Raw genomic sequence first — 23654 nt, forward strand, 5'->3', positions numbered from 1 at the left:
ATGGCACAGACCCTGTGAAGCCCCCTCACACCACCCTGCTGCATTTCTCCCCCTCCCTCAGCCTCCCCTAGCACAGAAAGGAACAAACTGGAGTTAACAGGGGACAGAGGTTAACAGCACATCTGTTTCTAGGCCACTGTGCAATGAATAATGAAGAGATTTGGAAAAATGCTTCTTTACTTCCCTCCTAAATCCGGCTTAGCAAAACAAGCAGTGCTCTCTTGGATGTCAGTGCTGCACTCCCTAATCCCTCCTAACTCTCATTCACACTGCTCCTCGCTCACATCTTGCTTTGCTGCTGCATTGAGGCAGTGTCCAAAGGCCTAACAGCAACTGGGGCTGTGGTGCAACATCCCTGGAAATAAAATGGAGCATAAAATAGGTGCCTTATTGCTGTTGGTCCCACAAAAATCTAGAAACAGAGTCTCTTACATGTCTAGCAATTATGTATAAAAGCAGACAAAGCTTACATAAAGCACTTGCTATAAAATGTTAATGTATTAATGAAGCTGTGCCTTATTAAAGATGCTAGTAGGTGATTTTGATCCTGGACAAAATACCTCAAAAATGACTCATGCAACAGAGTGAACTGGATAAGAGTAAGTGAGGTGTAAATAAGAGTAAGTGAGGATAAGAGTAAGTGGGGGACACACACAAAGTTTTGGAAGTTTGTATTCATCATATCCAGCAACTCAATACACTAATGGAACCTAAGCAGACATACCATCAGCACTGTATGCTGCCTTCTGTGGGGCTTTCTCCCCCGTCTGAAAACATTTATTTAAGTAGTGATATTAGCATCACATACCCTGTGAGAAGGGGTTTAAGGGCAAACAACTCCTGGAAAATGAGGATCACCCATTAAAAATTGAAAATAAAAGGTATAAGTAGTGATTCTTTGAGAAACACTAGCTCAGGAGAAAGGGAAACACATTTTGATTCTTTGAGAAACACTAGTTCAGGAGAAAGGGAAACACATTTAGCATTTATCAGTGTGTGCTCACAGAAAAGCAGCTCCTGTATATTTGGTCTCCACCCCAGGGTTTCCAGTGGGAAATGTAGTTGAAAAAATACAACAGCAAGATCATAACCCATCCGTTCTTCTGAAGCACAGTTAACTCTGTGGAAAGTTACTCAATCAGTTGCAAGTAACTTGTGGCTTTTAAATCATTTACATCCTGTCCAGGTTGTGAAATTATGTATTTCAGTGGTTAATAATCCTGGCAATAACATCAAAATTTACAAAATGTTGTCATGCTGAACAAAGCATCATCAGTTAGAATCTGTTCTTGTTATTTTCAACATTCTTCTCTAAGTGGGAATAGAAATTCGCATACTGTGGGGGTTGTAAAGGGAAAAGAGGGAAGGAGAAGAGATAAGAATCAGACATGCTTTGCATCTGTCTTGAGTGAAAAAAAGAAATCTTTCTTTCCTCTTCAGGAGCCAGGAAGGCTAAAGGAGAAGCAGATCAGCCCCACAGCAATTTGCTGACATTGTGTACAGTGTCTGTAGCAGCTAAGACTGTACCACAGCACAGAGGTGACGAGTGGTGACACCACCGCAGAGCCCTGGCTGTGTTCAGGAGATGCAAACATGGCAGGAACACTGCTGCAACCACAACAGCTGCTCGGCTTTGTCTGCATTACCTAAACAAATCCGTGGGGTGTAGCTCCAATGGGTCACACAGGAGACAGGAGCCAGAGGAAGCTGTGAACACTGCAGGGAGCCTGTCAGTTCACACTCTTATCTTGGCTGTCCCATTAGTGACAGCAATTAGTACAGCATTTCTAACTTGTCCCACCAAACAGACAAACCACAGCCCTGTGTACAGCTGCACAAAGTCAGAGCAGTAAGTCCCTGCTAACTTTGTATATATTGTCAGAGCACTGGGCTTGTCCAGGATCACCTCACCAGGTTTCTCACAGGACTGGGTGCACGCTATAAAACACATTTTCAACTTGTTATACAAATATGCCCCTGCAGCTTAACCACACTGCCTTGGTTCTTCATGAACTCTCCCAGCTGGCTTGTTCAATATCCAGCACTTGATGTATTTTGAATTCTGGTAATCTGACTGCATGACTGTAAAATTCCTCAGCAGTCCATTTCATGCCCTGCTTTTCATGAGCAGTGCTCGACAAACTGCAGGACCAACTTCTTTGCTATTATTTGTGCATCTGCTTCTCAAACCCAGGCCTAAGTCTGTGTGTTCAAAACCAAAATGCAAGGGAGGTGACTAAAGAGTCAGCAGCAGCAGAATGGGAGAGCAGCAAAAGGTCTGTAAAACCTCTGCCTGCATTCCTTGGGAGCCAAAAGGCTGGGCTGAATGTGCATTCTGGCTCTGACTTGGAAGTTTCTCCCACATAATCTACTCCTATAATTTCTCTTATATAACTTCTCATATAATCTACTTCCTCAAGATGGAAGCAGGGCTGATGGTCACTGGGGAAACTGCAGCCACATCTCCTGCTAAGGAGACTATGGAGAAACAAGGTAAAAGAAAGAAGGGAAAGATGAAAAATCCATAAAAACCACATTAGAATCACAGTGGAACTCAGTGATTCCAACAGGGCTTCCTCTAATGAGTAACATTACCCAAAAGTTTAAATTAAGCCTTTCATTATTTTTTTACATTTTCCTTTAGAACTTTCATACATGGAGACAGTATAAAATCAGTATTTTAAAACCAAATAGACACTAATCTAAAAATCCAGATAAATCCAAAAATCTGAATTACAATAGGCAACAACAGTGTCAAGGATACCATGAGTCAGCTAACAGGCAACAAAATTTCCTCTCAGATTTCTATTGCCTGGAAGTTCAGATATTTTTTCCTGCTTAGGGGGGTTGTGGTGGTTTGGGGTGATTTTCTTTGAAATGTCATTCAAATTTAAACACTCCAGTATATCTTCTGATGTAGCTCTGCTGCTTCCCCCTTTCTCTTGGTATAATAATTACATTATTATACCAAAAAAAACAGACAAAAAAATCTTGTGGCAAACTACTTTTCTGCAGTTGGTCACTGTGAGCATAGCTTGGACATGATGCATCCATGTAGGAACAACAGAATAGGAAAGAACTGAATAATTGGATTTGAAATGGCAGACATGCTGGGATAGCTGTGGAAAAGCCATGGCTGGACACGCTTTCTCTGGAAATATGTAAGTTTAGTTCAGTTATGGGATGGGAGAGGAAGTTTTCTGCTGGCTCTTCATTTTTTTTGGTATGTTACATAAGCTCCCTTTCCTCTTTATTTTTATAACAGCACATAAATATTTCATGAACTATGGGCCTTTGAACTGTGTTGCTCTGACCCATTGACTGATTCTCATTTGCCTCTCTGAAATTGCATCTCAAGTGCTTTGAGAAATGCATCATCCTGGGCTGTCATATAAAACCCAACATAAACCCCACAACAGTAATTCTGTTTGTTGCCAATGCTACAAGTCAGCTCCAAGGACAATAAATTTCCACTTGATGTTAATAGCAAGGTTGCTGGAGACACTGGCATTCTGATATATTAAAGGCATAAAGTGCCAACAGCTTTTAATTCATTCTTTATATGCTTTTAGTTAGCCACCCCCAAACAAAATGTAAGAAAAGGAGAAAGGGAAGAACAGCTCCACTTTTGGTGTGGAATAATGTAAATCCTGATTTTCACCAGCAAAATAATGGTTAGGTATGTCTATGGATCTTACTGCATCTCTGGAATTATCTGTAGGTGCCAGCAATACCCATGCTGTTCCAAGGCAATCCCAGACCAACATCTGGTGCTTCACAAAGTGCACAAGACTTCCTCATATTGTGGAAGAATAAATATCTAATGTAAGGCATTTAACATGGCCCATGGAGCTATACCAGTCCAACACTGGTATAGCTCTGCATTGACTACATTTTCTAGAATCCTCTAAAATGTTCCAGTTCAAGAGAAGTGCCTTTGTTTTTTTTTTTCCTTCCCTCTCCCTTCTTCCCATCTGTCTTCATTCTCATTCCTATGGGATGAAGGATGAAACCCCATGCCTGAAAATACAGCCAATTGCAGTTCTAGGATCTAAGCTGGAAGGCTTGGTTTGACAAGGAAATACCTCCTTTTCTTCTGAGATTACCTGTATTCCCTGCACAGGATCTGAAATGGTTGCTCCAACCCTTTCCCAGTTGGACTCAAAATTAAGATGTTAGGTTCACCATGATGTAGAGCACTTGCTTGGGAACAAATCTCATTTTTATTTCATTTCTCTCATTTACTGATGAGAAAAATCTCTCATCAGTATTCCTCCTGAGCCTATAAATATCCTTTGCATCAGACACATTTAAGGATTTGATGTGCTGGAATAAAAGCCTCTCTGGGTCACTGGGGCTCCTTACTGGGACCATGCAATCACAGAATGATTTGGCTTGGAGGGTCCTTAAAACTTGCCCTATTATCACCTATATTATAGCTAATAATATAGCTCATACAGATACTTTGCTGGTAACAAACACAATAATGGAGCCAACAAAATAAAGAGCTGTGTGTGATGCCCATCCATTTGTTTTCCTTTTGCTTTTCTAGCCAAAAACAACAATTTTTCTTTATTCCTGCCTTCCCTAGGGATGAAAAAAATAGAAGAAAATTCTCATTCTCTTCTTGAATCTGCAATTTCCAAGGTGTGCTACTGCGACAAGAAAATGCAACACAACAACAGTCTGACAAAGGTGAAAATTTTCAAGAGCCTGACTACTATGGAGCTCTTGATCAGCCTGTAGATGGAAGAGATAGATTTGAATAAAGTAGTTAAACAAATGGAATCACACAAAGCACCCATTGCCTTCTAATAAACCCCCAAAATGCACACACATTATTTCATATTCTCAGGAGATAGAATGATTTCTCCCACTCACTCCCTCAGGAATGTGTTTAAAAAATTCCATTTCTCCTGCCTTAATAACTCCCACGTCAAAATTCTTCCCAATAATGACGATGGCTTCAGCTGCTTTTCCAAAGGCATTTGATGGCCTTGCTCTACCTGCAGGTAGTTTCTTTTCTTGCTGAGAAGTGACAAAAATTAAACACTGTGCCTGCCCATTTCCATCCTAAAGCAAGCAAGCAGCTGAAGGAGCAAGAAGGGCTTTAAGAGCCAAGAAGTGGCCGTGTCCATGGCTCAGGGACTCTGTCCATGGTCCAGTGACAATCACAGGTTAGAGAAGCACATTGTCCTTCCCACAAAAAGTTTTGCCATTGGCTAAGGCGCAGGTTGGCCTCTTGCTTGCCTGGCATTATCATCCACCCACCCCAATTAAGCCATGGTTCCTCTGTTCCCTCATTTCCTTAGATAATGGATTGATGAGGTGTGAATTCAGCACAAGTGCTATCAGCAGCCTGGGCACGCTTGGCTTTTTCTGTACCAACACCCAAGTCCCATAAATAGGTGAAATCCTCCCTGTCAGTGAAGGGAAGCAATCTGTTCTCTCCCTGTCATGTTCCTGGCATGCCAATCTCCAGTTGTACACACAGACACAATCCCAACAGGGGGCAGGAAAAGGGAAGAACACACAGTTCAGCTGCATTTTGAATTTCGTGTGTTGCTGTGGGTGCATTTCTGTTTTGCATGTACTTCCTGTCTTGAAGCACCTACTCCTTACCTAAGGGGACTGTCTGGATTTATTTAGAGTTATTCAACTAAACAAGTTATTTAAGAAAATTCACACTTTTATTTCTAGGAGGTATATCAAATTATAGCTTCAAGGGAATGACATTTTGTGTTTAATGAATTATTTCTGGTCTAATTATGGCAAAACTGTGTGTATTAAATAAAATCTTGTGAATACAAGCTTCACTGCCTCCTAAATTTAGGTGTATTTACATAACAAACTGAAAATGTATCAATGTAAAAATTAATGGAAAATCATAGAATTGGAATAATGGAATGACAGAATGGTTTAGGCTCCAATGTCCCTGGTATGGCAGGGCCACCAGGGCAGGGCCACTGAGCATGTTAAATTCCTGCTGCTAATGGAGCATCACTGGCTTGACAGGATAGAAAGGCAGAGGAAAACAGGGAACACACCTTCCCACACAGGTCACATACATTCACCCAGCACAGCCTGGGAGATGAAGGACGCTCACTGGCTGTCTTTAGCAAAAAAAAAATTAAAAAATAAAAATTAAAAAAAAAATTAAATTGCATTTTCTGAACCGAAAGAATACTGAAATAAGTCTTGATTTATGCTGAGTTTTGTGGGGAGACAGACTGACTGCAATTAATGTATTGCTGTGAAAGCCCAAGTTGCTGAAAGATTTCTTTAAAAAAATGTTAATGCAGAAGAACATTCTCAGTTTGGATCAGAGTACTATAGACCAAGTTTCTCTATGGCATCAGCAGCTGATAAGCCTCGAGCAGAAGGCAGAGAAGAAATACTTTAATTCCATTCCTGTGTGGCCAGTGTTGCACCAGCACCAACTGTTTCAGACACTTCTGCAGAGCAACAATATTTGCAAGTGTTTCTTCAGAAATGTGCAGGATTTAATTCCAAGTACACAGGACTGTTTTGACACCATTTATCAACTGCTCCCAAATAGATCAGGCTGGGAGCACACTTGTTCCATTTGCTAAATTCAAAATTTCCCTTGTGCAAGCCAAGGGAATTAGGCTAGACAAGGGTGGGGGTTTTCTTTGTACGCTTTTGCTGTGTTTTTGCAAAGCCAAATACCCTGGCCATGGACGTTGGTTGCCAGAAGACTGAGTTCAAGTGAGACAGCACATTTACCTTCCATACAAGAACAGCTGAGCAACAGACCTTGCCCCCTCCAGTAATGCCATTTTATAAAAAGAAACTGGCAATTTATGCATATATATATATATATATACACACGCACACATATATATGACATAGATAGATATAGATATAGATATATATTTTATGTTTTACTCTGGCAAGGAATTACTTTTCCTCCCTTCTTCATCAAATCCATGGATTTTTGGCAAGGAAGAAACTCTCATGGCACTAATAAGAGCACGCATGGTTTATTCCCAAAACCAAAATCCAATTCACTGATAATGAGTGACTATTCCATTTTGCTGGACATGATTCAAAAGCAAATAAAGGTCATAATTCTAATAAAAACCTGTATTAGCTATAGCAGAGCAAACACCTGGAGCGTGCCTAATTGGTCATCTCCAATTTTTAAAATGTAATGAAGGCCCAGCAGTAATTTTGTAGGAAATGTCCTTGCTGTTAAACATCATATATCTACCCCACAAGAGCCAAAAGCTTCAAATGGTCTTTTAAGAAAATGTCTTTATATGTCAACGTTCATTACATCATGAAATTGGTCTTTGCTCAGCAGAGAAGTTAGATTTTTAAAGATCACAAATGTATTTATATTTTTGAGTACCAGAGCTGTAGCTGCCTATTCTGGCCCTGCATATGACTTACCAGCACCTTGATCTGCAACACAGACCATTTTTTGTGATGAAACACAATCCAGCAACTTCATCTGCTACAACTTGTGAAAGACAAATCCTTCCTTGCACACTGTCACAACCAAGATTCAGACGAGGACAGCCTGGATTCCCAGCTCATTCCAGCCTTGTCCTGCTGGCCTCAGCACACCACCACAGCTACAGAGGCAGCTCTGTCTGCTCCTTGGGAAACTGCCTGCCTCATTTCTTCAGAGAAATACCCAAGCAAATGAAGATGGAACAATCAGCCTTTTCTTATCTTTCTGTAATACCTGCAGGTGACATCCACTGACACTCCAGCAGAGCAGGATGCATGGACAGTGGCACAGGTCATTGGACACTGGAATGCCAAAACTTGAGATCATTATTTTGCTTGATGAACCAGAAACACAGAGAAGGGAGAGCAGAAACACTTCAAAAACAAAACAAACTCAAAACACAAACACTCAAGACTCCAAAAGCTCAAGGTTGAAAAAGACATCCTGAAAAAAACATTTTGCTGTGAGGAGGTGAGGGGGTGAGCCTGGCACAGGTTACCCAGAGCAGCTGTGGCTGCCCCATGCCTGGAAGTGTCCAAGGCCAGGCTGGACAGGGCTTGGAGCACCCTGGGATAGTGGAAAGTGTCCCTGCTCATGGCAGGGGGTGGACCAAGATGAGCTTTAAGGTCCCTTTCAACCCAAACCATTTTATGATATGCCTACATGATTTCTTTAACTAACCCTGAAAACTGATTTGGCAAATTCAAGTTGTACAATGTAAAATTTGGAATAAATATATTTAAGTTGCAGGCTTTTTCATTCCTAAAGTACATCTGTGAGGAATTAGAAAAAGCAATTGGGTTAATTACATTTTGAGTGATTATTTTCATAGGGGTTATGAATATATGTTTAAGGTGAAATTTATACAGATTAAATTTCACAACCTGTTCAGACTGTAAATTTGCACTCATCAAACTGCTGCACTGCCTGTTGAAGAACTGAAATTCAAAAGGAAATTGAATTAGAGGAATAACCTGAACTGAACAGGAGGCAATTCATTTACAATAACCACAAAGCAGTGCTTTTGGGGTCAAATAATCAATGACAGTAACTGAAGTGTCTTGCAGAAAAGAAGATCTGGGGCTTGCTGCTAGCCCAGCCTGAGGGTGAGTCAGCAATGACTTGGTGCTGTGGAAAAAAGCCTTATCTTATCAGGACCTACACGAGGGGTTAGGGAAAGCATGACACCCTGCTTTAAGTGAGGCAATAAAACACAGGTTCTCCAGGTCTCTAAGAGGAAAAGAAAATGCATTTGCTTTGCATCCAAGCATTGAGAAAGGGGCCAGAGCTCCCACCTGGCCATTATCCTGTCATGGGATGGGGTGGTTTGAGTGCACCTCGCCCTGTGCTGCACAGAATGTGGGAGCTGTCAAAGGAACGAGCCCATAAGGATGATCAGCCTGGTTTAACTGGCAGATCACAGCTGAACTGGTAAAAATAGTACAAGATCTGTTGTTCCTGTGACATTCCCTACCCATCAGCAGCGGAAAAGCCTCAAACACTCTCTGATAAACAGACGCTTTGCCCAGATTTTCTGCTGAGGTAAAGTCATGCCAGTAAAGGAGTTGTTGTGCTGCCTTCCAATTACTCAACTGTGAAAATATTTCAGTAACTTTGGGATTGAGAACAAGATAGCAAGGCTGGACTGGTCAAACTTTTACTGGAACATTGTGTCCTGTTCCTGATGACACTTTGCAATAAAAAATAGGCCCAGATATAAAAAGTCCAGAGGAGTACACTAAGAGCTATCAAAGGTATATAAACCAAGGTCTGTGTGGAAAGATGGAAAGAACTGAATTTACTCAGGCTGGAGAAGGGAAAAGCAGAGATGTGATAATAGACTCAGATGTACAGATTTATCACCTTTTGCAGCAAAGGAAGTTCTTCACCTGAAAACTGCCAAGAGATCAGAGGCTTAAACTGCAGGAGGAAAGATGGAAGTTAGACAGTTTCAAAGTTATATAACCCAAATTACAGCTGAGACTGCCTAGGGAAAGTGTGGAAATCTCTGTTGAAAGTTTTTTAGGAAAAAGTTATTCCCACATATTTAAAGAGCATTTTTAATGATTTCTTGAAGGAGATACATAGTAATTTTTTAGGATTTCTTAAAACTGTTTTTTTGAATTTTCTGTGGATGCAAAGCAACAAATGCCAGTCTGTTCCCTCCCTTCTGAACTGTCCAGCAGCAAGGCAGTCAGGTCAGGTGCCATAAGGGGAACCACCCAGAGAGCACCATCCAGTGAGCCCAAGCATTTATTAGCAAATCTCCTTTGACAACAGGCTTTTTAACTGTTTCAAAATAATTTCAGAACCGTGCAAGGAATATTACCTTTTTTACTCCTTGGAGTGTATTTACAACTGCGATCAGCTATAACTAATCCAGCCTTAAAATACTGCTAAGGAAAGTATAAATATTATTTCTTTATGCATACAAATCTTGACACCTGCCAGTAACTGATTAACAGGAACATAAATTCTGATGGTATCTAAAAGACACATCAATCTGCTTTTCATCCAAAAAATACCTGAAGAATTAGAGAACTAAAGGACAGGGTGAGACAACTCATTCTTGTGGAGAAGACTTGTTTGGCTCTTCCTCTGCTTGGTACCAGAGACATGATAATGGGGAAAATGAAGAGAATGGATTTAAATCTGGCTGCCAAACTGATTGGCCTTGGAAGCAGAGAGAAGACTCTGAAAGGACATCCTGGTGGGCTGCTGTCCAGGAAAGCCTGGAAGTGGTTTGGGAGGCTGCAAATGTTTCAAACTAATTCTGGAAAGAGCTGAAAGGCTGAGTGTTTACTGGGGATAGTGTGCAAAAAGGTCAGGGAGGCATCCTGAAGGACAGGAGGGGAGGGTGGCACAGAGCACTAGTTTTACTGCAGATACAATAATTTCCTGTGGTTTTCCCTTACAAGGATGGGAGGATGCAGAAGGAACTGCAGCCAGGTCAAGCTAATAAATAGTCCCATTTTGTAAAACACACACTTCCATTACCAGAGAAACACAAACCAGGCAACAGCTTTCTCCAGGCTGACTGGGGAGCAAAGGGATTGCTCCCCACTTTCCCCTTGGATGATGGGCATCCTCACCCATGGGAAGGGTTTCCAAACACACGAGCCTGGGTGAACAATCACAAGGGCAGGAAGTAAAATCTTGGTTGTCTGACTCACTGCTTGAGTTGTTCCTTCTGCTTCTGACCCCAAATGCATTTATTAGGCAAATCAGTAATTTATTAAGGAGCAGAAATGTCCCCCAAGTACCCCCAAAACCCAACTATGACATGAAATCATTTAATACAGAAATGCTCCACTCTTTTTTTCTTTTAAGATATCTCAGGCTGCATCTTGTTTATAAAGAAAAGCAAAGTAGCCAACATTACCATGACTCACCATGGTTAATGGTAACAAAATAAATGTTTTTGTTACCAAAGTGAGCAGGTATGACTCAGATATATGGAGGGTGCACGTTGAACAGTAAGAATCATCCTGATGTTACTGTTTTTCAGATTCAAAAGCACTTTAGGGGTTTGCCAGGAAAAGCTGCATTTCTATATATACATATATTAAAAACCCCATTAAATCAGTTTACTGGTAAAGACAAGGCATTGTAGGAGGCAACAGCTGAAATTCAGGCTATCAAACCCCAGTGCACTTCCAGGTCTCATCTAGCAGGAAACATGAAAACAGAAGCTGGCGAGAATGGAGAGGGCCATAAACCAAGCAGCAAATACTTTATTTTTTGCCTAGAGTACTTGTACAGGGGGAGAAACAACACAGAAGTAAGTTGTTCCTTCCTCCCCTCCACCAATTTTATTTTGACAAGTCAGAACCATAAAATAATTCAGGACTTAAGAATTAAACAGACCACAAATCAGAACTAATGTGGAATGATGGTAGGCAAGTATGTACAATACTAAAAAAATCTGCTCTTAAAAAAAAATCAGCAAACAGGCTGAAATAGCTTCCTCTGAAGGCTCTTGAAAATGGGACCATGGAAAAATTAAGGAAGGAGCTGCCATTATGCTGTGGTCATTAACAAAGTCTCTAATTACATCAATTGGCCCTTTAAAAGAGAAAAAAATAAATATAAAAAAGTTCACAAAACACTTCTCTTTACTAAAATTAACAGCACGGTAAAGTTAGGAAACTCCCTAACAGTCAAGATTGCAATTTCTTGAATACTTGGCAATATTTTTTTATGTCCAGGAGGAAACAAACAATAAAGAAGAGTTTATAAAGTCAGTGTGTCCCTGCTGTGTGATGTAATTTGGCAGGAGACCTAATTCAGCAACCTCCAGAGGCCCCCTCAAACCCAGTTTTCTGGGACTTCATCAACTCTGATCCATGGCAACTAGATCGGAGTATATAAAATGTGATGGTAAATGGTGTTTTGACAAAGTTTATTACATTCAGAGAGGTACAATTTGTGAGGCAACAGTGGGTCTATTAGAGTATATTTAGCCTAAAGATACTACACTGCTTCCCCCTATCCTGAAACTAATTTTCTCCTTTCCCTTCAGCTTCCCATTTTCCTCAAATTATAGTGTTTCTTCAAATTTGTAATTTTCTGCCTCTTCAACACAGAAGGGAACTCATTTCTCATGAGAGCTTATTATCACAGAGATCGCCTCTAAAGCAGTACCTTGGTACCCACTTGTGTTCTATAAATGCTAAGAAAAATTACATAATGTTATCTCATAATGGGAGAAAATTCTCTTTCAGGGAAGGAATGCTTTAAAACTCATAAATGGAGATAAAAGTAGACTGAATCAGAAAATGGATGCAAGAGATTTGGCTAGAAAACAGCTAATAATCTGATAAGAGGATGCACTGGAATTAAAATCTATCCCAAAAAGCTGAATTAATATTTCAATTAAAAAAGGAAAAAAAATTAAAAGCCAAAGTAATTTAGTTTGAATTCTGCACTTACAATTAGAGTGCCATGACAGTGAGAAAGCTGCTGTGGCATAAACATCCTCACTAACCATGTGTTTAAGTGTAAGAAAAATAAGGACTTGGTTGGGTTTCCAGATGTGAGATTTCTGCCCCAAGGTTGAAAATAAAGGCTCTGGGGCCATAACATACTTATGATATTAATAATGTCTACTTCAATGCTTGTTATCTAATATCTGCAGAGATGCATTTGAGAAGATAATTTTGTGTATGAAGCAGATTAAAATGTGCCTAATTATCTCAGATTTGTTTTCCAACTCCAGCAACATTCTGTCCCTCCAACCTCGAGCTTGATAATGTGCTGCTAACAGCCTGAATTAATAAGCAGGTGATAGCTGACACCACCAATTAATGTATTACAACTGCAGTTGAACTAGGATGATGAAACATACTGAACTGCTTTCTTATTATAAACCAATAAAGTTCCCCTTTTAAAATTCTGCAATCTCATCACAGGCCACAGAGCTATTTCAGTCAATGTTTAAAACACCTTTTGTATTAATCCTTTGCATTTGTTACCCATTAGGATTGTCTTGGGTTTTCTCTGAACTCTTGCTATTGCGTTCCAGCCTCTCAATTAACATGTACAGAGAGAAGCTGAGGTAAGCAGCCAGGTCTTCTGGTTTTGAAGTGAGAAAACCAATAAATTGGGTAGCTTTGATGAAATGCTTACTGATACAGAGAAAGCTAACACATCCTACACAAGATCACTCACACAGGCCCAATCTTCTTTGCCTTGTGCTATTTATATTAATTGAAAAATGGCTGGTGAATTACCTCCTTCATTCTGGAACAGACATTCCAGAATGGAGCAAACTCAACTCAGCACAGAAAATCTGACTGCAAATCAATACAAAGCCAAGCAAAAAATATGGGGGGAAAAGGAAATATCAAAGATTGACTTTAAACCCAAAGTGCAACAAAAATTCAAACCCTGAACTAAGATACACACAATTGTCAAGACCAAGCCCTGGGTGTGGTATTATCACCCACAAAAGTGCCACAGAGACAGAATGAATGTGGACAGATTCTTCCCTTCTTCTGACCTTCAGCTCACTAATCTGGAAAATCTTTCTATGAAATGTAAAGTGTCTTAATGAAAACATTAATTTAATTTGTCCCATTTCATTTGGTCTAAATCCTTTGACGGAAAAGCCGACCTCATATTTTAATTTCCAGTTTTATTTTCAGACAGCCATCTCAGGTTCCCATCTTGATTCACTTGAAGGGTCTCATGAAGGAAGAGTAACAGTAAAAGGGAGAACTGCACTCCATGGCCCCCGCTCATCCAGCTTCTTGTCACAGTGCTGTGTGTCACCAATGCCAAAGCATGTATCAGCAACAATGCTAAAAGGGCTAAATTCCTTAATTACTTTAAGCTTAACTTTTCCATGGGATTTAACTTCTCTTTTACAGTTGGGACACCCAACAAACCAAACTGCAGGATAAAAGCCTATAACAAGCTCTTTGGAGTACTGATAATTTACAATTACAGATTTTCTAAATTTATTTCCAACTCTGTTTCTTTAGCCTACTATACTTTGGAAAAGTACATAACTTGGAAAATGAAAAACAAAAATCAATTTCCACTACATAGTTACAAATGTCAGGCAATGCTGTTTGTTCCATGCAACAGACTTTGCCTATCACACAATATTCTTAGAGGCTGCCAGAAAGTGATGCAAGAAAAAGTTATCACAACCTGTCCTGCACTTTGCTACTTCCTGCATGTGCCACTTTTTATCTTGATTGCCTGCATGTAGTTTCCCTTCCTGCCCTGTTCTCCATATGCTCCTTTGTGCAGTCAATTAATAATTACAATGATATGGACAGACCTCTTGTAGCTTAATATCCCAGAGCAGCTCAATACCTGGATCTAATTTTCCATAGAATAGAGGAGAGCAAACAGAGGAAGAAGAAAAGAAAGAAAAATAAGTCCTTGCATTTAATTATTGACTTGTTCTCTGTACGTGCTTCATATATATGCATGTATGGACAATGTCATGCTAAGTGAAAGACATAAGAACATGGAAAAAGATACCTCAACATCTTTGGCAGCCATCCCACAAACGGTCCTGAAAGAAGTCAGCAGAAATAAACAATGACATACTCCAAGAGTTATGAGGCCTAGGGGGAAAAATCTTGAAAATTTCCAGAGAAAACTAGGATGAAGAAAACAGGAATTTCTAGGAGAAAACTGAAATTCAACTTTCACACAGCATTTTCTCTCAGAGTGAACGCTGAAATAGTTTCTGGCATTTAGTAGTGTTTTATTCACACCATGCCTCAGAAGGCCTTGTGTATTAATCCGTACTTCAAATGAGGCACAGATGAATCCAAGCTGGAAGAGACCCCATCCAACTCAACCCTTTTCCCCAAGACAGACTCAGCTATGTTATGTCATTCCTGACATATCCTTCCTAATGACTGCCGCTGGAGAAACCCAGCAATTTCTCAAAGCCAGCTATTCCAGGGTTTCACAATCTCTGCATTGCAGGTTCTCCCTCTGATCTGACCTGAAGTTTTCCTGCTCCAGAAAGCCCCTCATTTCTTGTACCACCCAGCATGACACTGAACACACACGATGTCCCTTCTGTACACAGCTCTTAAAACACCAGAGGCCTACCACGTCCCTTGCCATTTTTCTCTCCTTCAGACTAAACAGCTCTATCTCCTCTGATCCTTCCCCCAAGTTATCTCCCTGAGATATCAGATCACCCTTCTCTGGACACTCTCCTAAGATACAGATGTTGCTCTTGGGGAATGATGCCCAAGTTTGGGCAAAAGTGCTCCAGCCATGGAGAAGGGCTCCTCACAGACCTACCAGGCCCCACATTCTCACAAACTCATGTGATGTTCACCTTTTTTGTAACAGCATGACATTGCTGACCTCACACCCAGTGCATGATGCACTGTAATTCCAGCTACTTTTCTAAAGGAATACTGTCTAAGGAATTGATCACCATTCTCAGCACATTACATTTCTTCCTGCTTCAGAAATTCAGCAGAGTATCTTCTATTTATCACTGCTGGCTTTAATTTTGTTTTATTTCAGACTATGTCTCTAATTTGTCAAGATGATTTTCAGTATCACTATAGTCCCTCCTCTCTCACCAGCCCATTTAATCAGAACGTTTTATTTCATCATCTCAGTTCTTAATGGAAACACTGATCAGAATGAAGCTCAGGAGCACTGACTGCCAAGTCCCTTTACCCCAGAGCAGATGAAGTATCAGGTCACCTCTTGCTACTTCAGGCTGATATTCTGCAGCCCTGATGTTTTGTTTCTAATGGAGTGTTAGATATGCTTCCCAGGACCCTTCACTGCACTCAGAGCACAGCAGGTAATTCCCAGTCCCACACTGCTGTACTGGCTCCTTCCCAGAGCAGCACCCTGCTGGAACTGCAGTCTGGGTCAGGATACACCCAGGAGCAGGGAGAGAGGAGGATGACCAACACCTCACACCCTCAGAGTAAAGGACTTCTGCTTGCCTTGAATCAGCTATGCTGCCTGCAACTCAAAGTACTGAGCCCACTCCTGTTTGCCAAAATAAGTCTTAGTTTGCTCAAAGATTGTCATTTTTTATGCTGAACTAGGTATCACTACACAGGGATGCCTAGAGCCATATGCCTAACACACATAGCTATATATATATATATATGTTTATAAATGTGTGACATTTCTGAATTAGATAAGAGATATAATTACTTGTATTACAATAACACTCAGATTATGCTTACTGATTACAGAGTCTATTTCTGTCTGCTTCGGATGAGCAAATTCTCAATATTCCATTTTATCCCAGGGAAAAAAAAGATTTATTTCCCCAGACTTTCAGCATATCCCAACATCTTCCCTCTCTGCATTCCATCCACAGTGCAAAGCTCATTCCGGAGATTAGTGCAGGGCTTCCATGACTCAGAAAAGGATTTCAGATTCTCACTGATCTGTAACCCCAGCTGTGCATCAGATTCTACAAAGAGAGATCCCTATTCCTGAACAGATGAGGAACCTTCCTGTGGCCCAGATGGATTCCAGTGCACACCACGTTCCCCAGGCTACTAGTCTGATGGTCAGCAGAAAACCAGGAGCCTAGAGGAGGAAGCAGGTATCTAAATAATGCCAAAAGCATTCACAGCATATTATGTCTAGATTCCTCCTTATCAGTCAGTATTAATTGTCAGATTCCTTTGCTAAGTTAGATACTGTTCCAGCAAATACCCCTGCATTGCATAATGCCTGCTGCACAGAACTGGGACAGCTACCCCAAGACATGTTTCTCTAAGCTTATAGGCTTTCAGCCAGGTACCCCATTCTGCTCAAATTATTTAGGTTTTGAGGCATGCCCGATACTTTCAAGAAGGAAACAACCACAAAAAATACCGTACCACACAAAACAACTCATCTGGAGACAATTTATGTCACTCACAGCCAAGCCGGTCAACAACCACAGGTTTAGTCCAGCTGTAGGAGGTGGGAGAGGCGGGGCAGGGTCCCAGAGCTGCCCAGGGCAGAGCACACCCTGTCACCCAGGTCCCTGCTGCCACCCCAGCTGTGCAGCTGCTGTGCAGAGCCACTCCCTCCCGTCCCCTCACAGCCCCTGCACATCACACTGGCCCTCAGCCCACCGCTCACACCCTTCTTCATTCCTGAGGCTCAGCTCAGCTGCAACCCCCCACACACACCCAGAAGTACAGCCCAAAATAATAAGCTGTGGAAGCCAGCCCCACTAATGGCCTAAAAGCAATAGTTTTGGATGGAGTGAATGGGGAAAGTGACAATACTGTGGGAAAGCAAGGAATGAAAGCGGCCAAAGGCTCACACACAGGGTGTGAGAGAGCAGACAGGACTCAGAAGTGGTCAGGATGACAAACTCACCAGCTGCCACTCTGTGGTACAGCACAGGGGGAAAAAATAATTCTGCCTCTTCCTTCTAACAGGTCATCTCCAGCCTCCTGCCCTGTACTAGCTCACACACAGGACAGCCACCAAAAGAAGGGTCTCTTTACTAACACAGGCCATGGAGGGGCTGCCTGGAGACCTGTGAAGAACTTGGGCTGTTCAAAGTCTTCTCCACAATTTAACTTCCACTTGGCAACCTGAATCAGTCATGACTCTGATTTACACAAGTCCCTCTGGATTTGACTGATCCAACAGGTTATGTTTGGAACATGCTCTAGTTCAAGATGTCCATGTCCATGGCCGGGGCCTGGACTTTTAAAGGTCCCTTCAGACCTAAACTATTCTTTGGTACTATGTTAAGCACTGGATGTGTATTGGGAGGCATGGAGCATCCAAGTGATCCTCCAGAAGATGAGCAGGTCTTTAGCCTGGAACTAGCACATTTAACAACTCAGGAAATACCAGCACCTGTCCTGGATTAGGAGTGCCCAAATCCTGGCATTTTAATTAAGACACCTTTTCTAAGAAGGCATTAAAAGCAGTCATCAAAGCATTTACCTTCAGCAAGATTGGAAACAGTATTCTCTGAACCTGCCTTGTGAGTACTCTACCCAGCCTATCAACCCCTCACCAATCCCTCCCTGATTCCTCACTCATGAGAAACAGTTCTCTCTCTACAGCTCCTTTTTCCCTAACAGAACCAAGATCAAAACAAGGTCAAGATAAAAAAAAAAAATACTATAAGGGCTTCAGACCAGCAGACTAAGAAAATAAAGACAAAGTATAAGCAAATTTCTTTTTTCCTGTAAACGTTTCCAAAACCAAAACAGGCAGATTTGCAGAACCATTTCTGCCTGGCAAGCCAATGAAAGAGCAGGGCTCCTCAGAACATGCCTACCTTTTACTGTATTTAAAGAAGGATCAAAATAGTTAAACTGAGTAACAGTTATCCTGAACTTGTACTTTTCTCACGTTTAGACAATCTCTGCAGCCTCCAAGAGCCAGAGCAGCACCCTGGTTCCACTGGAACCCGGTCATCCCATTCCCGCAGCTGCTGCATGAGTCATTGCTGTAAGGCATGACGCTGCCTTTGTGAAGCACTGCTTCCCAAGCCGCCGTGCTCAGAAAGCTCAGAAAGCTCAGAAAGCTGGCTGCCTACGTGCTGCTGGCAGAGCTCCTGGTCTCCAAGTGCTGCGTGCCTCTAAAGAGAACCGAGGTGCACTGATCGCTGCCCTGGCACCCGTTTCCCTTGAGAGCTGCTGCTTCAGCGGCCTCAGGGCAACTCTGTTCTTGTGAATGAGTGAGGAGGCGCCTCCAAAGAACTTCTGAGACACAGTCTGCACAAAGAAGTAAAAATAAAACCCAAACAAAGACCTGTGTGGAATTCTTGCTCTAGATAATGTGTCAGCTCTCCATGCAAATCTCCCTGGTCCAGCAAGGCTGGGAAATAGACCGAGACTGGGAATTATCTCCAGCTCTACCATATGGAGATGCGACACACCAGGCCAGTTGCTTGTTTTATTTAACATGTGTTTCTTTTACCAGCAGTATTAACATGGTCTTGTTCCTGTTTATACTTCGGGAAAGGAGAAATTAAACTTTTTTCCTCTCGTTTTGTTTTGCTCTTTAGGAGTTCCCTGTTCCTGTCAAAGGGAGTTAAGCTAAACAGAGACAAGGAAGTTTTGTTCCACAGTAAATGCGTCCACACTTGGAGATTTAGAAATTGTTCCTACAGTTCCCGTCCTTAATCCTCATTAACCTTCTGATGTAAGAAGGCCTTGAGGCTGGGTAATTATTTTGTTAGCAGACCACAGTATAACACAACTTTAAGGCAAAGCACATGATACCCACCCAGAGCTCTCACCAGTTAGGAGAGGTACCTATTTTAGTGGCTTAGGAGTAAAGTTTGTAATTGTCTGCAATGTGACAAGAGCCATGCTCCAGCTAAGAGGGTGCTGAGAGAGCCTGAACTCCCCGTGCCCGTCCACATGTGACTCACTGGGACACCAGCTCAGAAACGCAGGATAACCCTTTGAAAAAACCACAAGAAGACAATGCCAGTGAGACCCGTGACTCAGCTGCAATGAACACAGGAAAAGAAAACGAAAGGCTGGCATTTCCTCCTCCTCTGAGTGCCCTGGAAATCACAGAGCAAAGCGGAGCTGCTCGCTCCCAGCAATAGCAACGTTACTTGACAACCAGCACGTCTGTCAGTGATGCTGTAAGCACCAACGTGCTCCAGCACTCTGCAGGGCAGCTCGCAGTGCTGAACCCTCCTGCCTCACACGGTGACAGCTTCATCTCGCTGTTTCAAACCTGTCACAAGTCCGTTCCATTTAAGGGTTTTAAGGGAACCACAGAGGCACCTTCTGCCCATAGGATAACCCAGACGTGAACCTGCCAGGTTCACCCCTGCTCTTTCCAACAGGGACAGCGTATAGGCTGGAGAGGTGAATGATGAAGCAGTAGCAAACTTACTTTCCAGTGATCAATTGGCTTCTGGATGGTGTACACATGGGCTGGACGTAGTAGTTCTCCAGCTTGACCCCTTCGGCAGCCAGCTTGTCCAGCGTGGGCGTCCGGATCTCGGACCCGTGGTACCCCACGTCCCTGAAGCCCTGATCGTCGGCCAGGATGAAGATGATGTGCGGCTGCGAGCGGGAGGCGCCGGCCGCGGGCTCCTCACCCAGCAGGTTCTCCGGCGCCTCCCCGGCACCTCCCCGGCGGCTGCCCCAGGCCAGGTAGCCGCAGGTGAGGAGGCTGAGCAGGGACAGCCCGGCCAGCACCGCCGCCACCATCCTCCCCGGGCTGGGGCCGCGCGGCCAGCGGCGCCCACCGCGGGCCATCCACCGCGGCGGGAGGGCAGAAAAACAGGAACGAAAAGGAAATAAATCGACAAAAACCCAACAAAGCCAGGCGGCCTCGGGACGGGCGGCGCCCGTCAGGGCTCCCTCCGGGCGAGGGACATCGCAGCCACCACAACTTCGGCAACTTCAGCCGCTGGAGCCGATGCCGGAGCCGGGCGGGTGGGCAGGGCCCCGCCGGGGGTCACAGCACCCTCGGCCCGCCCCCGGCCCCGCGCAGGGGCGCCGCTGCCAGCCCGTCCCGGGGCCGCTGCCCATGGCGGGGCGAGCCGGGGCGCCCCGGGACGGGACGGGACGGGGCCGGGACGGGCCGCCCCCCGCCCGCCTCCGCCGGCGCTGCCGCTCCCTCCCCGCTCCCTCCGCCCACCCTCGCCACCGCCCCCGGTGGCTCCTGGCGCTCGGACCCGCCGAAGGACGGGGGCACCCCGGCCCGGCAGAGCCCGCAGCCCCGCTCCTCCCTGCCCGGCCCCTCCGCAAGCCCGGTTCCTGCCCCGGCCCGACCCGTCCGCAACTCTTTTCTTCCTTTCCCTCTCCTCCCCTCCCTCGCCCGCCCCCCGCATCCCAGAGGAAAATCCCCCACCCCGTTCGGCCGCCAGCCCCAGCCTCCCCCCCACAGCGAGGTGGTCCTGCTCCTTCCGCCCCCTCGAAATATTGATTGTTTTAAGTGTTTCTGACTTGGCCACAAACATCTGGAAGGTATGAACGTACCGGATTTGTTTCCAGCCACAAAACAGCCCCAAATCCCAAACCCTCCAATTCTGGCGAGGTTGTGGCAAACGCCAGGAATGCGCTTTTGCAGAACACAATCACTTTTAAGAATTTGGGTTAAAGTACGAATGTGCTGCAGTTGCAAAATACAACTTCGCCCTGCTCTGGAAGACACCGAGTCAAGCAGAAACTGATATTAACACACGATTAGGCTGAAGTAAATCTGCAGGTCTGACCTGTCTAACGTGAGTCAGCATGAACGACTTTTAGTCACACCAGGTTTTATAAAGCATTAACTCTTAAACAGGAACTTGGACCAAGCCCTCTAGTTCCTGCACCTCTGCGCTAAGCTCCAGCTGGTCCCTGCCAAGGGACTTTCTACATCCCTCTGGGATCCTTCCCGGATTAAAAATAAAGTAGGGCTGTCTTGAGAGAACTTCAATTCGGGTCACATCAGGTTGTACAAAACTGTCCCCACTCTAAAATTTCCATTGAAAAAGACCCATTCAGAAATAACTGTTATGCTGAAGTTTTCAATGCTACAGCATGAAAACATGGAAGTAAAAGCAGATTTAGGGATTTCAGTGTGCTAAGTAAAGGCCTGCTCACACTGAAAAGTGATACAAAAAAGTAACAACTGCACCGCAAAACCTGCAGAGTTTAACTTCTGAGGTAGAACATCTTCTGAAATCACAGCATATTAACACAAGCTCTTGAAAAAAAAAAACAAAACACCAAAATCTTAAACTTAAGAAACTGTGACATTTTCATCTACTGTCCCTGCCCATGGCAGGGGGGGTTGGAACTAGAGGTTCCTTCCAACTCAAACCATTCTACGATTCCTTGAAGTTACACTTCCTTTAAAAGAATTTTCTATTCCAATTTTTACTCTTGCCTTTTCCCCATGCTTACAAGACCAAAAGAATGTATGTAGACACTAAATCCATAAATGGTCAATGCAAATCAGATTAGTGATGCCGTTTTGCCTTTAACACAAACAAGATATGATGATACCCTTTTAATATAAGCTGTAGTAGCACCATGGACCCAGGCAAACATCAAAGCACCATAATAAGTATCTGATCAAATGTATACATACCTATTTTCTAGCAGTAAAGTAGGAAAACTATATTATTAAGAAGATGCCATAGAACAGCTCTAAGAGGACAGGAGGAGAGCAGAGCCTGTGACTTTCCAGTGCCCCATTAACCATACCAAGCCCTGTTAGTCCTACCCAGCTGCAAATGAAAATATTCCAGGGCAATCTCTGCCAGACATCTATAAACTTGACCTTCTCTCTTTTTAGGCCTGACAAAGCTTCCTTTTTTTCTTTTTTTTCTCCTACTTTTGCAAAAACAAAAGTAGGCTTATGTCAGCAAAATACTCAACTGACCTTCAAGCAGAGAGGCCTTAGAAGATAATGTGCTATTAATATTTTACTTAAGGAAATATTTGTAGATGCTCAGAAATTGTAGCCAAGGTTTATAGAGCCCATTCAGGATGCTCAGTGAAAGGAACAGAGGAGTTGTGAAAGCTGAAGGAAGTATTTTTTCCCTGAGGTGAAAGAAATCCTGAACATCCATAGGTATTTAAACTTGAGCGCAGTGAATACATTAATTCAAACTTACACTAGTTAAAACTGAATTTAGCACACCATTAGGAAGGGATATATTTTTAGTTCTTGCTCTGCAGTCTCTTGTGTGTATTGAGGCCATCAAATTAAATTTGTGCAGAGAGGATGGCTGCAGTTGGAGGCTCATCTGCAGTTACCTGCAGGCGGGCGGGGGCTCTTAGAGCTGCCCTTTGCTGGCTCTTTCAGGTCAGGCTGCCACTGACCTGCTCTTCCCAAGGCAGATGTGTATGACACACAAAGATATCCCAAAAAACACGTGTTCTGTCTCCTTTCTCTGCCCTGACTGCCCTTTGTGCCAGCTGCCTCCCAAGGGTGACAGCCCTGTGGTGCAGGAGACTGGAGAGAGCTCCAGCATGAAGGCTGGACATGCAAACTCCCATTCCTTGTGCCAGCACTCTTCCTGAGAGAGAGCTTCACTCCAAGTTACAGAGAAACAGGAACAATACTGGTAAGTGAGGTCTTGGGAAGACAGTTTATAGAAAAAAATAGATTCATGGGCTGAGGCTCCTACAGTAGCTGTTTTTCTAACCCTTAGGTCAGTCTTGAAAACGTAATTCTTCCTAGCTGGACAAAGGTAATTCCTCCTAGCTGGAGCCTATATGTTTCTCTTACCTGTGACTCACAGCTGTCAGTAACAAGGAAGAATGCAATTTGGGATGTGCTGTTCAGTACTCTTCCTAATCATGCCTGACGTCAGGAAACTTTGCCTGAAGAACAGCTTTGTGAACTGCTATTTTTAGCTGAATTGCTGCAACTAGAGGAAGAATGAAGCAGGCTTTGGCCTACACACAGAGTCAATATTCTACATCTTTCCAAGAACAGTAATTTCTGTGCATTTCCTTTCACCTTGCTCATTTCTGCAACCCCTGTCCTGAGCATACCTTCCTCACAGGGGAAGGAAAGGCAGGACATCCCTGCACTCTGCTGTCCAGGTGGGTGCTGTGCTTTTGCCAGGCCCTCATCACTGAAAACAGCAAACTACAACATGAATAGAAGTCTGGTGAGTCACAAGCTTGACATCATTCCCTTTGCCTCCTTTGGTGGACCCTGGTAATTAATTTTCAGATGTGCTGCTTGGGAATGCTCAGATTCCACCCATGGCTTATTCCCT

The 23654-nt window shown here is 43.3% G+C and overlaps 1 protein-coding gene across 1 annotated transcript in view; it reads right to left on the bottom strand.

Annotated features, from left to right (window-relative positions):
- ARSJ (arylsulfatase family member J) overlaps positions 1-20437 on the bottom strand; it is a 33934-nt gene extending 13497 nt beyond the window's left edge. Inside the window, exon 1 of the mRNA XM_058803749.1 lies at positions 19817-20437. Within this exon, the coding sequence (XP_058659732.1) occupies positions 19817-20184 (368 nt within the window). The 5' untranslated portion in view covers positions 20185-20437. The remainder of the gene's footprint in view (positions 1-19816) is intronic.
- Positions 20438-23654: the final 3217 nt, after the last annotated feature.

The sequence above is a fragment of the Ammospiza caudacuta genome, chromosome 4 (genome assembly GCF_027887145.1).
Source record: "Ammospiza caudacuta isolate bAmmCau1 chromosome 4, bAmmCau1.pri, whole genome shotgun sequence".
In the NCBI taxonomy this organism is placed as follows: domain Eukaryota; kingdom Metazoa; phylum Chordata; class Aves; order Passeriformes; family Passerellidae; genus Ammospiza; species Ammospiza caudacuta.